We start from the raw sequence: 14,319 nt of genomic DNA on the forward strand, positions 1-14,319 counted from the left end.
ACGGTGTTTTACTCCCTGAGTCAGCGGGGAAAAGCAGCCTGGTCCCAGGATGCGCGCCGTGTAGGTGAAAGCCGTGGGGCCTCTGGTCCGACAGAGACTGGCTCGAGTGATGGTCTCACGGGCAGGTGTAGATCCCACCGTAGCAGTGGGGTAGGCGGTTCTCTGTTCCAGCAGCTTGGTGAAGAATGAAGAATAATAATCCTTGCCGGAAAATGGCACTGCTGGCGGGGTGTAAATCCTCCGTGGTGCTGCTGGTCCGGTGTAAATCCTCCGGTTGGTCCGTGGTTCACAGTTGAACTTGACGTTACTCTATCCTATCTGCACGCGGCTATAAGTGCTCTATGTAGACGCACAATTACCCACTTCACGTGGTCTTTGACTCGTAATGAAGGTTTACTAATAAATAGCGAACGATACATTGAACAAATGTATTAGGATAACACGAGACTCTATCTTGGGGTAATGCGAGCCCTGCTCTGCCCACGTTGCGTAGTGGGTGAGACGTTGCTTGGATAACTGGAACTGAACGAGACTGAACGGGACAATGGACTAAGAGGAGTTCTACATTTCTTGCGCCCTATTTATATGTACCGTGGACAAATAGTGCCATTCGTATTTTGGTAGCCGTATTCATGGGCAGAAGCTGGGCATGTACAGACATATCTCGTCGGTACCTTTGAAGTCAGCTCTAGGGGGTAAGGCAGTGGCGCCGGGGGATCGCTTCCAATAGGAGAACGAATATTATGGTCTGTAGGCTAAAGGGACATTCAGTGTATATTGTACAAAGAATACACAAGGGATATCAAACGATATACAAATATTATACATGGGATCTCAGGCAATAAATATATATATTCGGTTTAATCTGACCCTTTGTAACAGCCGCCCCCTAATTAGTCCCACCTAATTAGCTAAGCAGAGACAGATTAACCGCACTGTCCACTACTCAATGTCTGTGAGGGGTCGGGCAGTTCACAAAGTCAGGGGTCATGGTCGTCATTAGGCGAGTGGGGGAGCCTTGGCGACTCTATCAGCCTCGCCACGGGTCGGTTGTAGGTCCGCCCTTGGCCGAGCACTTCTGCCACTCTGACCTTTCCGTCGGCACCAGTGGTCACTTTGCTTACGCGGCCGGCCGGCCACGCAGCTCGGGGTGGTGACTGGTCTATGGTCATGACGACTGGACGGGATGAAGGGGGGCTTAGGAGGAAGCGGGCCTGAGACTGCTTTGATCTGTGCTTGGCTGTGCTTTCTCCTCCTCCGTCTGTTTCTCTTGTTCGCTCTGTACCCCGTGTGAGGAGGGGCCGGTCCCGGCCGCCCCGTCAAGGAGTCGCTTGGGGTGCTGGGTTCGAGGTCAGCTACGTCTGAAGCGCAGCTGAGGGGAGTGGAGTTCCGAACTCCCTCTGGTACCCACGGTTCTCTCACGGGCCTCTCGCTTAATGTCAATAGCCTCTGCTGTACGGGGGAGAGGCCGGTGTCTTCTTCTGTCGCTCTGGAGTGGAGGCAGCTAGTGGCTGCTGTTCGGTTGAGAGATTTAGCGAGGGGGCCTTGTAGTGTCCACCCTAGGCGGGTCTCGACTGCTGCAGGACAGCCTCGGGTTCCGGTATGGACCCGGTCTATCGGGACGATGAGGTCTGCATGGTCGGAGCCTATCAGCAGGGTCGGGGTGGCGCCGTCTATGAGCGGGATAGGTAGTTGACGCAGGTGCACGTATTTATCCATCAGCTGTGGGATGGGGTAGGTGTACTGTGATAGTCCTATTTCTTGGCTGGTGAAAGCATTTGTAATCCTATACCGTCGCTCTGGCTGCCCGCTTGCTGCGATAGTGAAGGAGACATTCTCGCCCTTTATCGTCTTTAAATCTCTTCTTATTGTCCGAATCGTCATTTGGTTCTCGCTCCCCCGCAGTCCCAGCTGGGCCGCAGCGGACGCGAGCAGAAGGGTCTTCTCTGACCCGTCATCAAGGACGGCGTAAGTGTCCATGACTTTGTCCTCGTGGCTCAGGAGCACCCTGACCACTTTGAGGAGCACTCGGGGGGTCTCGCTGTGCTGGTCAATGTGGAGCACTCCTGTTGGTCGGTTGTCTTGGACCTTCTGGTGGGCTCCGCACCGTGCTGCGCGGTAAGCGGCGCCCGCCTGGGCCGCCTCACGCCACTGGTCCACTTGGACGGGGTTCAGTGTCTTATATTCGGCGCACTGTGCCAGCCAGTGTCCGCCGTCGCAGTAGGTACAGTAGGGAGCGGTCTGGGGGCTCTTCGGTGCTGGTGCCACCGCCTCGGCGTGGTACATTACCGCGACGGGCCCACTCTGTTGTCCTGGCTGACGCCTGTTGATGTCGTGCAGGACCTCAAGGTGGGTGCCACCGCACCTGCTGCACTTCCTTTTCAAGTGGCACTCAGCTGCTAGGTGGCTGCGCGCGCAGTGGAAGCAGCGGCGGTGGTCCTTGACCCACTGGCTCACATCGTCCGTGGTCAGCTTCTTGAAATCTTCGCACTGATGGAGCCGATGTTCTCCCTCACAGTACTGGCACTCAATCTTCCACTGGTCCTCTTTCGTCGAGGGGGTGTTGTGGTTCTGGTGCTGCGGTACTGATTCGGCTTGGTGCATAACAGTCACCGATTTTCTTCCATCATTTATTCTCCTGGGTCCCTCTCTGGAGCTTGGCGTGCTCCGCCCGAACGTATCCAGTCGTAAGCTGCTGACTTCTCTCGCCAGGAAGTCGGCTAGATCAAGGAGGGATGGTTCGGGGCCGTTGGGATCCCGGTAGTCTCTCTGCCGCCTAAAACGCTCTTGTCTTGCGGGTGGCAGCTTCTCTAAAATCCTCTCGACGTTAGAGTTGGCGTATAGCTCATGCATGCCCTTTTCCCGTTGCGCTCCCAGCATCCCTACCAGGGACTGCACTTTGATTGACAGGTCGTCTAGTGAGCGATTGTCTGTTGCTGGGGGTAAGCGGTCAATGTGCCTTATCTCTTCTATTACGTAATCCCATATACGTCCATATCTCTGGTCCAGCGCCGCTAGGGCCGCTGTGTATGGTGTCGAAGAGGTGGCATAGGCCAGCGCTATATTGTGCGCTTGCGGTACTTTCAGGTGCTTCAGTAATATTGCATACTTGTGGCGTTCATCAGCGACATCCACCATCATTGTCTCTAGGCACATCCGGAGCTCCGTGTACTGTGCTCGACTCTCATAGGCGAAGTCGGGAAATGACGGCGTGGCAATGTATGATGTCATGGATGACTGGCACATCGTTGAGCGTTGGGGGAGAGGCCTCCTAGGCGAGTCTCCTCTTGCGTGTCGTCTTGGGCTGGTACTTGGTGGGTACCGAAGGTCGGGTACCCAGGTGCTGTTCCTCGGGGCTGACGGTGCGTCAAACTCACCCGTGAGTTGAGTCGGGGGTTTGTAGCGCAGGGCCTCGGGGCTGACTTCTGGGCTGTACTGGACCTCCTGGTCCTGAGTACGTTGCTGCTGGTCGGGGCTGTACTGGGCCTCCTGGGCCAGAGTACGTTTCTGCTGGTCGGCTTGACACTCCTCCTCCTCCTCCTCCTCTTCCTCTGCTAGGACCTGGAGTCTTTTGTTCAGTCTCTCGGCGTGGTCCGGTTCTTCCCGGTTGCTGGGTCTCGTATGGACCGGCCGGGGAGGGGGTTCAGAGACGTGGACAGGCTCCTCCTGTTGGCGGGGTCCCGGGTCGCTTCGTCGGGTAGGGGAATGTGTCCTAGACCCATGTCTTGACGATCTCTGGGAGCTCCTTGCGGAGTGAGGGGGTGTCGCCATGGCAACCAGTTTGTCCATCAGCTCCGCCTGCAGCCGGTCGCGCTCTGCCTCGCGCCGGGCATGGGCTGCGTCGCGCGCTGCTTCGCGCTGGGCATTGGCGATGTCGCGCTGCGCATTGGCGCTGGCCTGGGCAGCGTTGCGCTGTGCGTTGGCGACGTCGCGCTGGGCATTGGCGCTGGCATGGGCGGCGTGGAGCTGTGCATTTGCGACGTCGGCGCGGCTTCTCTCGATGTTCTCTTCTGTCTGGAGGCGTCTGGTCTCCAGTCTTATTCGGTCGTCTTCACTCCTTTGTTGCGCCTGGAAGCGCTCTCGCTCGCCTGCAAAATGTTCGCGCTTGCACGTCTGTTGCGCTTGAAGTCGATCGCGTTCGGTGGAGGCTGCCAGGGTGGCGATAAGTGCTTGCGCCAGCATCTTGTCCGCCTCGCTGGGGGAAGACGCCGTTCGGGGCGATCGGCTCCCGGCAGTACTTGTTGGAGATCCGTTCTCCTGTTGCGTACCGAGGAGATCCGTCTCCTGGGTGCGCGTCTCTTTAGGGTTGTCTTCCTCCCGGAGCTGATCGGGGGCTATTTCTTCGGTATTGTCTGGGGGTAAAGTCGTGTCAGTTCCCTCCTGGTCCCCACCGTGAGCTTGGTCAGTTATATTAGCACCCACTAGGGCCTCTGTGGTCGGGGTAACCTGGTTGTTAAGGTCAGACATAATTTTACTTTCTACTTTTTCCGCGTTTAACTTCCCTTTAAAGCTAGGTATTGGACTGACAGAGTATGCCTCTAGATAGGGAGGTGGCTGCCGTCTGCGCTGCGGGCGATCTAGCTTAGGAGAACCGTTTGTGGAGTGTTCGTCATCGGCCATGTCAATATTAATATTATATTAATATTACGCTAATTATTCTCCGGCTCGAAGGACCAATTGTAACTGAGGGGTACAATTCCCTGACTGTATTAATCAAGTATTGATATCATTAAATCACTACCGTCTTGTACATTACTGGCCAATACCGTACAAAGGTATTTTAGATGACAACACTTCCACAATAACAGGTTTCCACTCAAATACTCATTTATAATATTTATTACATCAGAATATTAGATTACATTACTTTAATTGCGCTTATAAGGCAAAGAATGTGCGTAAGCAAATCAATACTGGAATGTTAGGAATTAGATCTGGTACTCTGGGAAAGGGTGTACTACCGGTTGTAAGCCAGCAGAGGGGGGCAATGCTCTATGAATGTCAATGGTCCACGGAGCTGTAGCAAGGCACCTGGAGACGGTGTTTTACTCCCTGAGTCAGGGGGGAAAAGCAGCCTGGTCCCAGGATGCGCGCCGTGTAGGTGAAAGCCGTGGGGCCTCTGGTCCGACAGAGACTGGCTCGAGTGATGGTCTCACGGGCAGGTGTAGATCCCACCGTAGCAGTGGGGTAGGCGGTTCTCTGTTCCAGCAGCTTGGTGAAGAATGAAGAATAATAATCCTTGCCGGAAAATGGCACTGCTGGCGGGGTGTAAATCCTCCGTGGTGCTGCTGGTCCGGTGTAAATCCTCCGGTTGGTCCGTGGTTCACAGTTGAACTTGACGTTACTCTATCCTATCTGCACGCGGCTATAAGTGCTCTATGTAGACGCACAATTACCCACTTCACGTGGTCTTTGACTCGTAATGAAGGTTTACTAATAAATAGCGAACGATACATTGAACAAATGTATTAGGATAACACGAGACTCTATCTTGGGGTAATGCGAGCCCTGCTCTGCCCACGTTGCGTAGTGGGTGAGACGTTGCTTGGATAACTGGAACTGAACGAGACTGAACGGGACAATGGACTAAGAGGAGTTCTACATTTCTTGCGCCCTATTTATATGTACCGTGGACAAATAGTGCCATTCGTATTTTGGTAGCCGTATTCATGGGCAGAAGCTGGGCATGTACAGACATATCTCGTCGGTACCTTTGAAGTCAGCTCTAGGGGGTAAGGCAGTGGCGCCGGGGGATCGCTTCCAATAGGAGAACGAATATTATGGTCTGTAGGCTAAAGGGACATTCAGTGTATATTGTACAAAGAATACACAAGGGATATCAAACGATATACAAATATTATACATGGGATCTCAGGCAATAAATATATATATTCGGTTTAATCTGACCCTTTGTAACAATTATTATTATTATTATTATTATTATTATTATTATTATTATTATTATTATTATTATTATTATTATTATTATTATTATTATTATTATTATTATTATTATTATTATTATTATTATTATTATTATTATTATTATTATTATTATTATTATTATTACTGCACTGTAAAAACGTCCACATATGGCGTATTTCAAGTTAGATACAACTTTTGCATTTGTTTTGAATTAACACTTTTTCATTCTTATCGTACATATCAATTACCCCCTCCCCTCCATATCCTTAATGCCCCCCCCCCCCCCCCCCCCGCCCTCTGTATCTAGAAGAAGAAATGAGCAGTCCCTGGTCCCTGGCAACGGTTCCACCGCGCCTCACTGTGATTGGCCACAGATAAGGGCCGCCACCCACATTAGCGCCCGGGTAATTATTTGGATTTCTGACAGCAGGTGGTGATGAGAGAGCAGATGAGAGTTTTGGGATCATTCTCCAGAGAGGATAACCAGATAAACATCAGGGACCCCCCCCGGCCCCCCGGCCACGCCCAGCAGGACCCCCATGTACCTCCACAATGCCTCCGACCTCCCTGAGTATTCATAATAATAACACATATACAAAATAGGAGACATGGACGGATGGCTCAGGTAAAAGGGTTGCAGTGAGTCTGCTCTGGGTTACAGCTCATACCAGCATGGGAGCGAAGTGGCGTCTCTCGAACAGGGTGGACCACCCCACAGTCGGGCTGCGAGGAAGAGTTTAAACCAGAGACCTCTGTCATAGTATGTAATAATAATAATAATAATAATAATAATAATAATAATAATAATAATAATAATAATAATAATAATAATAATAATAATAATACACTTTATTTGTAGAGCACCTTTCATACAGAAACTGCAGCTCAAAGAGTGCTTCACAACAGAAAAAAGACGGGCATAAAATGAGCACATAGTGCAGACATATCAAATCACAGTTTTTCACATTAGGATCTAACATCCCAACAGGCCACCTCGTTTATGGTTTGATTCAATTTTAAATATAGACAATAATTAAAAAGAGTGAGATAAAATAGACAGAGTAAAATAGTGCAATAGTGCAGTGCAATAAAATTGTAGAATAGAATAGATTTAAAAAATAATTATATATATATATTTTACAGTGCAATAAAATAGTTCTGGATTACTGTTTAACAGTTTAAAATGGTCTTTACCTTCTCTGTTTGGTATCCACAGTTTAAAACCTGACAGTCTTCCCTCCTGTTTGATACCCACTTTGACCCTTTGAACCTCCCACTCAGTAGGCCACTTGGACTTTAGAGCTGTGGTTCTGGGGACGCGCAGACCCCCAGGGGTCATTGAGGGCGTTGCAGGTAGTTCATTTCACTCATATATTATTTACTAGAAATTTAGCACAATGAGAGAATGTGTAAGAATTAGATTAGATTAGATTAGATGATATTCAAATGTATTGTCATCATACGGCAGTATGACAGTATGACAAAAAGAGGTTTGGCATTCAACCAGAGTGCAAATGTCACAGTAAAGTGCAATAGTAATATACAATGTACAGGTGATTAAACTGAGTATAAACTATATAAATTAGTACTACTGAGTAATAGTGCTAATCAGATGTATTTACAGAGTTGTAGTATTAATATGTACAGTGATACAGGTATAAAGGTATAAAGACACTATGGTAAAACTAAATGACTAAATGATAGTAAGTCATACTGGCCAGCAGCGTAATAACTATTATCACACTATTATTTTATTATTTTTAGTATTGCCTATTTTTTTACTGAATCAAACCGCACTTTGTTACTCTGTCTATTCTATTTTATTATTTGTATTACTGAATGAAACTGTAAACAGAAAGGCCTATTGGGATGCTATCCTAATGTGAAGCACTGTGATTTACCTTACCTTGCTACCTCTCTATCTTTTTATGCTCGCTTATGCCTGTATTTTGTACTGCTGTGAAGCACTTTGAACTGCAATTTATGTATGAAAAGTGCTATACAAATAAAGTTATTATTATTATTATTAACTATTAAGAGTAGGTAAGGGATATGTACAGATATAGATATAGTAACTAGTAAGGATAGGTAAGGGATATGTACAGAATAGATATAGATGTAGCACCTGATACATATACATTTACATTTACATTTAGTCATTTAGCTGACGCTTTTATCCAAAGCGACTTACAAGTTCTGTACGACAAGCCATCAGGAAGGGCACAACTCTATCAGCTGCGCAACAATGTTCATCAAAGTGTTGAGTGCTACAGTGTAGGTTAGTTTATTAGGACAAGTGCATGACAGTACGGTTAGTTAGGGTTAGATTTTTTTATTTTTATTTTTTTAATTCAGATAATGGTTGAAGAAGTGCGTCTTTATTCGACGGTGAAAGATTGGACGTGATTCGGCTGTCCTAACTGGGGTGGGTAGTTCATTCCACCATTGTGGGGCAAGGACTGAGAATAGGCGACTTCTCTTTGATGACCCTCCCGGAGCTTGGATAGGAGTAGGTCTGAGGCGGCCAGAAGATGCAGAGCGTAGGGGTCTTGAGGGTGTGTAGTTAGAGACCATTTGACCGGAGGTAGGCGGGAGCGGTTCCCTTTGCCTCACGGTATGCTAGGTCGAGGGCCTTGAAGCGGATTCGTGCAGCAATGGGGAGCCAGTGCAGGTCCCTAAGAAGTGGGGTGACATGGGCCGACTTCGGCAGGTTTGAGATCAGGCGGGCCGCTGCGTTCTGAATGAGTTGAAGAGGCTTGGTGGCAGTGGCCGGGAGGCCAGCGAGCAGTGCGTTGCAGTAGTCGAGGTGGAAGATGACTGTTGATTGGACGAGGAGTTGGGTGGCTTCTTTTGTCAGGAAGGGGCGGATCCTTCTGACATTGCTCAGGAGGAATCGGCAGGTTCTGGTCGTCGCTGCGATGTGAGCAGAGAAGTTCAACTGGTCGTCGAGGACAACACCAAGGTTCTTGGCGGTCGGGGACGCAGTCACAGCTGCATTCTCGACTGTGACATATGTAAATGCATTACTGTATATTCTTGTATGTATAGACAGATGTGGATAGATATTTATAAGAATGATAGCTGTCACTCTCTCCTCTGTTACCACTCCACCTACGGTACAGACAGTTATGGAATTCTGGACTAACTCACATCATCTAACAACAAATAGCTTCTCAGATGGGGGTCCCTAAGACAAGATATTATCAATTGGGGGTCCCTCGAGCACTGGTTGAGACTTTTAAACCACTCCAGGTTTAAAAGTGCACTCAAGAAAGACTTTTACATGTAAAAGACATACATCCCCATTCCACGTAATTGGATGTGGTTGAGTCCACATGGTTTTACTGAGGGCAGAATATCCAGTGCCCTTGGACAAAACTGAGGTTGCAACATCATTGTTTTATTATTCTTTTATTTATTAATGAAATAATAAAGAAAAATGGGAAAGTATTGTTTACCGTAATTGTTCTTGTTCACGATTTCTCTTAATAAGCTGTTGATTTTATCAATTGAAAATGATCAAAATGACAAAATGCCTAAATATTGCAACTTTGCCTTTCTGACTGACTTTTTACGTGATGAACGTCTTAATCACACAATCTTCACCTCTCTCTTTCTCCCCATCTTTTTCTCACCCCCCACCTCTCTCTCTATCTCTTTCTGTCTGTCTCTCTCTCTCTGTCTCTCTCTGTCTCTCTCTCTATCTCTTTCTGTCTCTGTCTCTGTCTCTGTCTCTCTCTCTCTCTGACTCTCTCTCTCTCTGTCTGTCTCTCTATATAAATATATCTCGTTCTCTCTCGTTCTCTCTCTCTCTCTCTCTCTCTCTCTCTCTCTCTCTCTCTCTCTCTCTCTCTCTCTCTCTCTCTCTCTGTCTCTCCATCTTCATGGAGGTTTCAAGTCATCACAGATAAGAAGTTTTCTCAGTGTTAATCAGATCCTTCACACGATCTGCTCTCCTGCAACAAGCCTGGTTCTCCTCCACGGTGTTTCCTCTGAGACATGCGGCTGAGATATCATCACCTGCAGCTCTCTGCTGTGGAGGCTACTTGGCAGCGAACAATGATGAGTTCAGTTGGTCATGAGATGATCTCGATAACCGCAATAGGACACAAATTGTTCAAGTTTAAAATTGACTATACATACAGCACTATGGTGATAATATAATGATATTTGTCTAAGATAACGAGTAATTATATCATTTGTATACTGTAGGTCTACACACGTTACTGCTGGCTAGCTACTTTGTATACTGTAGGTCTTGTTTAAGGTTAGATTCTATGGCAGTTTTAAAATAGAGAGTAATAAAAAGAGTAAAATAGTATAGACAGAGTAAAATAGTGCAATAGTCCAGTGCAATAAAATAGTTAGTATAATAGAATAGACAGAGTAAAATAGTGCAATAGTGCAGTGCAATAAAAGAGTTAGTATAATAGAATAGACAGAGTAAAATAGTGCAACAATAGTGCAGTGCAATAAAATAGCCCTCAAAATAAGATAGCGCAGAATCTTGGGAGCTTATCTGTTAGGGTTTGAACCGACCTCAAACGCACGGCACAGACAGGAAGTTCAGAGTTAGCCAAATACTAGGGCGTATTTATTTACAGAGTCACAAAAGGGGTAAAGTAACAATTATGAAACAACAAGGGAGACTGCCATCGGCAGAGTTCTCTGCGGCTCTGCAGATCCTCCTGGTGATAGCGGTGGGGAATCGGTATTTGACGTTGTAGCGGCTCTGCACTGCAGATACTCCCAGCTTTAACTCGAGGTGGAAAACGGAGAGAGAGAGAGATATCAATAACAGTCCAACGAAACACAGAGGCAGTGTGGTTCCCTCCTCCCTTAGCTGTGTCCAGAACCAATGAACAGTGACAATCTTCAGTGTTTTCCACAACACACAAGTTAGCTGAGTTTAGTGCAAACAGAAATGATATCTTCAGTGTCTCTTCTAAACACACACTTCAACTGCGTCCAGTGCAAGCAAAAATGATAATCTTCTGTGTTCGTCACACACACAGACAGAATAATCCAGAGGGGTTTGGTTCCAACTCACCCAAGCGCAAACGCGTAAAGCGGGTAAACGAGGCGCAGCTCCAAACGGGGAACAAGGTTCTCATCAGCGGATCTCCACAGAAGGTCCTGGAGGGAAAGTAGACGAGGCACAGCAACGGGGAAAAAGCAGGCAAAAGCAGTTGTATTCCAAAACGACCCGACATCGATTGAAGGGAAGTCCCAGTATAAAAAGCCTCTGGGGCGCTAATCAAAAACTATGACAGGTGCGCGCTGGAATTGATACTTGCTCCAAAAGCGTGTGGCGGGGAATGCACCAATCAACACAGCACCTTAAAAGAGCGGAGCGTGTGGCGGGGAATGCATCAATCAGCACAGTACCTTAAAGGAGCGGAGCATGTGGCGGGGAATGAACCAATCCTCACATTATCATTCTAATGATGATGTCACAGTGGGTTGTGATCATTGAAACTGATAGAGGCCTCGCCTGTGTAGTTCTCATTTTTCCAACATGGCTGCCTGTAACATAGCAACAATTGTTTTGTGCATGGACATGGAAGAGACAACAGTTGCTATGTGTTGATATATGTGAAATACATATCTGAAATATACCAACAAAAACATAAGTTGGTGTCTTATTACTGGATCTTGTACACAAGTCACAGTAGAACTGTAATATCATGCTTTTCCATTATTTAACTGCTCTACCACTGAATAGGAATTAGGCCTATTCTTTCGAAAGTGGTTACCAATGGTTACAGGCAGCCATGTTGGGAGACTATTGATTGATTGATTGATTGATTGATTGATTGATTGAACATTTCTATAAACAGTACATAAAGTAGCTAGCCACAGACCTCTATTAAGTGGTAGAATTCTAGATGGAATTCTTAATAAAGAAACATACACCTGATTACCTGATTACCTCATTTTGAACTGGTAGAATGGATGTGATGTATGGACAGATTATCATTTGTCGGATGCAGATTTAGGACAAGAAACAAGTGTTAGATGTTCCGATAATCCCAGTGAGTGATGGCTATACGATAGTGTCCTGCGTTGTGTACTTTTTTAATGATCCCTCTGGTATGCTCATGGAAACATCTGATAATCCCCAGGCAGAATGAACACCTCACACGATTCAGTTGACAGTCATCGAGGAGAACATTTATTCAACCAGACAGGGTAGTTTCACAGGAATAATGTGGTCTTCCTTGACATACGCAGCTTGTGATAAGGTCCGGTGGTTTAAAGTTAATTTGATAAAGTCCGTTAAATTCTGGAATATCATCCCTGACCGCATCCCAACCTGCGTCGAGGTCCTGCCCCTCCCCTCCCAGTGCAGTGGTGATAACCCTGGTCAGATCCTGTCTCTCTCTCGTGGAGAGACGATGACTGAGAATGGCCAGGGCATCCCATGGGTGAAGGGAGTAAATCCCTTTTAATTTATTAAATTCATCCCATGTCCCCAAGCCAGCGGTGCGGGGATGACGCACCTTCTCACACCACCTCTCAATATATTCTGGTTTGGCCGGAACATAAGAGGTGTGCACTACTCGCTCTCCAGCTACCGTCTTGGGCCGATGTATCTTCAATGGCCGCAAACTTTTGGGTTGTGAAGAGGAAGGTCCCTCTCCTTCCTCTGATTCATCACTACTATCCTCAAAGATATTCAAATTGAGGGCCTCGAGAGGCTTAGAGTCCCCTGCTCCCTTTTGCTCCCCTTCCACGCCCCCAGAGGAAGCCAGATCTCTCCCCTGCCTCCCATCAGCCCCCTGCACCATCCCGCTTTCACCACTGGAGGGAGCCGGAGATCCACCCCGTGCCCCTCCTTCACCCGGCTCTACCGTCTGGGGAGGCACGCCTGTCCTCCCAGCCCCATTATTGTGGTGACGAATGGTTTCCACCTGTCTCTCAAACTCCTGCTGTAATCTCAGCAGATTTCCAGCCTGCGTTTGCCTGATGTCGTCCAGGGCACGAACCTTCAAAAACCACTCTGATTCAAGACGCGCGATCTTGACCATATGGCGTCGCACCTGGCCCAAAATCTCTCGCATAGTTCTCTTTTTTTGGTTCTGCATGACTTCAAAAGTGCGATCCAAGTCTATGTCTAGAGTGGGAAATAAAATATTCTTCCAAAAACTACACTGCACCAGCAAAAACCGCCTGTATACCCTGGCCCCGACCAGCATATATATATATTATTTATATATTTCCTCTTCTCTCGTACTCGTTGCGGTGCCCGACACTAAACTAAAACTCACAAGTCACGGTGCCTCGGTTACCGATGACTTATTAGAAACTCTTACTATCTCGGAGTTTCTTTACACAGTTCTAACATACACCAGAGCTGTCCGTCGCTCTATACCATACGGGGCTGTCTCCGTCGCCCTGGAGCTGTTACGTCGCTCTATTCCCTACGGGACTGTCTCCGTCGCCCTGGAGCTGTCACGTCGCTCTATACCCTACGGGGCTGTCTCCGTCGCCCTGGAGCTGTCACGTCGCTCTATACCCTACGGGGCTGTCTACGTCGCCTCCCGTCTCGTTAAACTCAACCAAAAATAACAAGGAAAACCTCTGTCTTCACAAACTTCAACATTCATCAAGTCTTATGATCACAATGGGTTATTTATTTTACGTGTGCTTGTTCACAATGCTTATCTTTGTGTTGGCATGTGAGATTAAGCCCATAAATCAGCTTACGTTTAGAATTCTGGCTTCCTCCCACGCAGCAACATCCGGCTCACGGCAAACCAAGTTGTTAGATGTTCCGATAATCCCAGTGAGTGATGGCTATACGATAGTGTCCTGCATTGTGTACTTTTTTAATGATCCCTCTGGTGTGCTCACGGAAACATCTGATAATCCCCAGGCAGAATGAACACCTCACACGATTCAGTTGACAGTCATCGAGGAGAACATTTATTCAACCAGACAGGGTCGTTTCACAGGAATAATGTGGTCTTCCTTGACATACGCAGCTTGTGATAAGGTCCGGTGGTTTAAAGTTCATTTGATAAAGTCCGTTAATAAAAATCCAATTGATCAGCTTCTCATGATTCACTCTCTCTCTCTCGTTCCGTTATTTCTCTCGACTGGAGATGAATCACCCCCCCCCCCCACATCCTCCTGCTCCATCCTTATCTCAGGAATGCTGTTATGACTGCTAGGCACCGGGTCGCCTAGCAACCTGCTCCCAGTCTTGACCTAGTTACACTCTCTGGAGAGAGGGGTCACACCTCTTCTCTGCCATGCAGAGAGTGACTGTTTTGCTCCCATCAACATTAATTCGTATTATAATCACAGACGAATCACCACAATTCTTCACAAGGAACCTATTTGAAAAGTATCCAAAGAAAATAATCCTTATTCCTTTTACTCATTCAT

At 47.3% G+C, this 14,319-nt stretch overlaps 1 protein-coding gene across 1 annotated transcript in view; it reads left to right on the plus strand.

Annotated features, from left to right (window-relative positions):
* Positions 1 to 12,863, plus strand: part of LOC311226707 (glucosidase 2 subunit beta-like) — a gene marked incomplete at its 3' end in the record, with an annotated part of 130,744 nt that extends 117,881 nt beyond the window's left edge. Inside the window, exon 5 of the mRNA XM_084312119.1 lies at positions 12,671 to 12,863. Coding sequence (XP_084168245.1) covers positions 12,671 to 12,863 — 193 coding nt within the window. The remainder of the gene's footprint in view (positions 1 to 12,670) is intronic.
* Positions 12,864 to 14,319: the final 1,456 nt, after the last annotated feature.

Source organism: Notolepis coatsorum, assembly GCF_963971535.1.
Source record: "Notolepis coatsorum genome assembly, chromosome: 4".
Lineage (NCBI taxonomy): Eukaryota > Metazoa > Chordata > Actinopteri > Aulopiformes > Paralepididae > Notolepis > Notolepis coatsorum.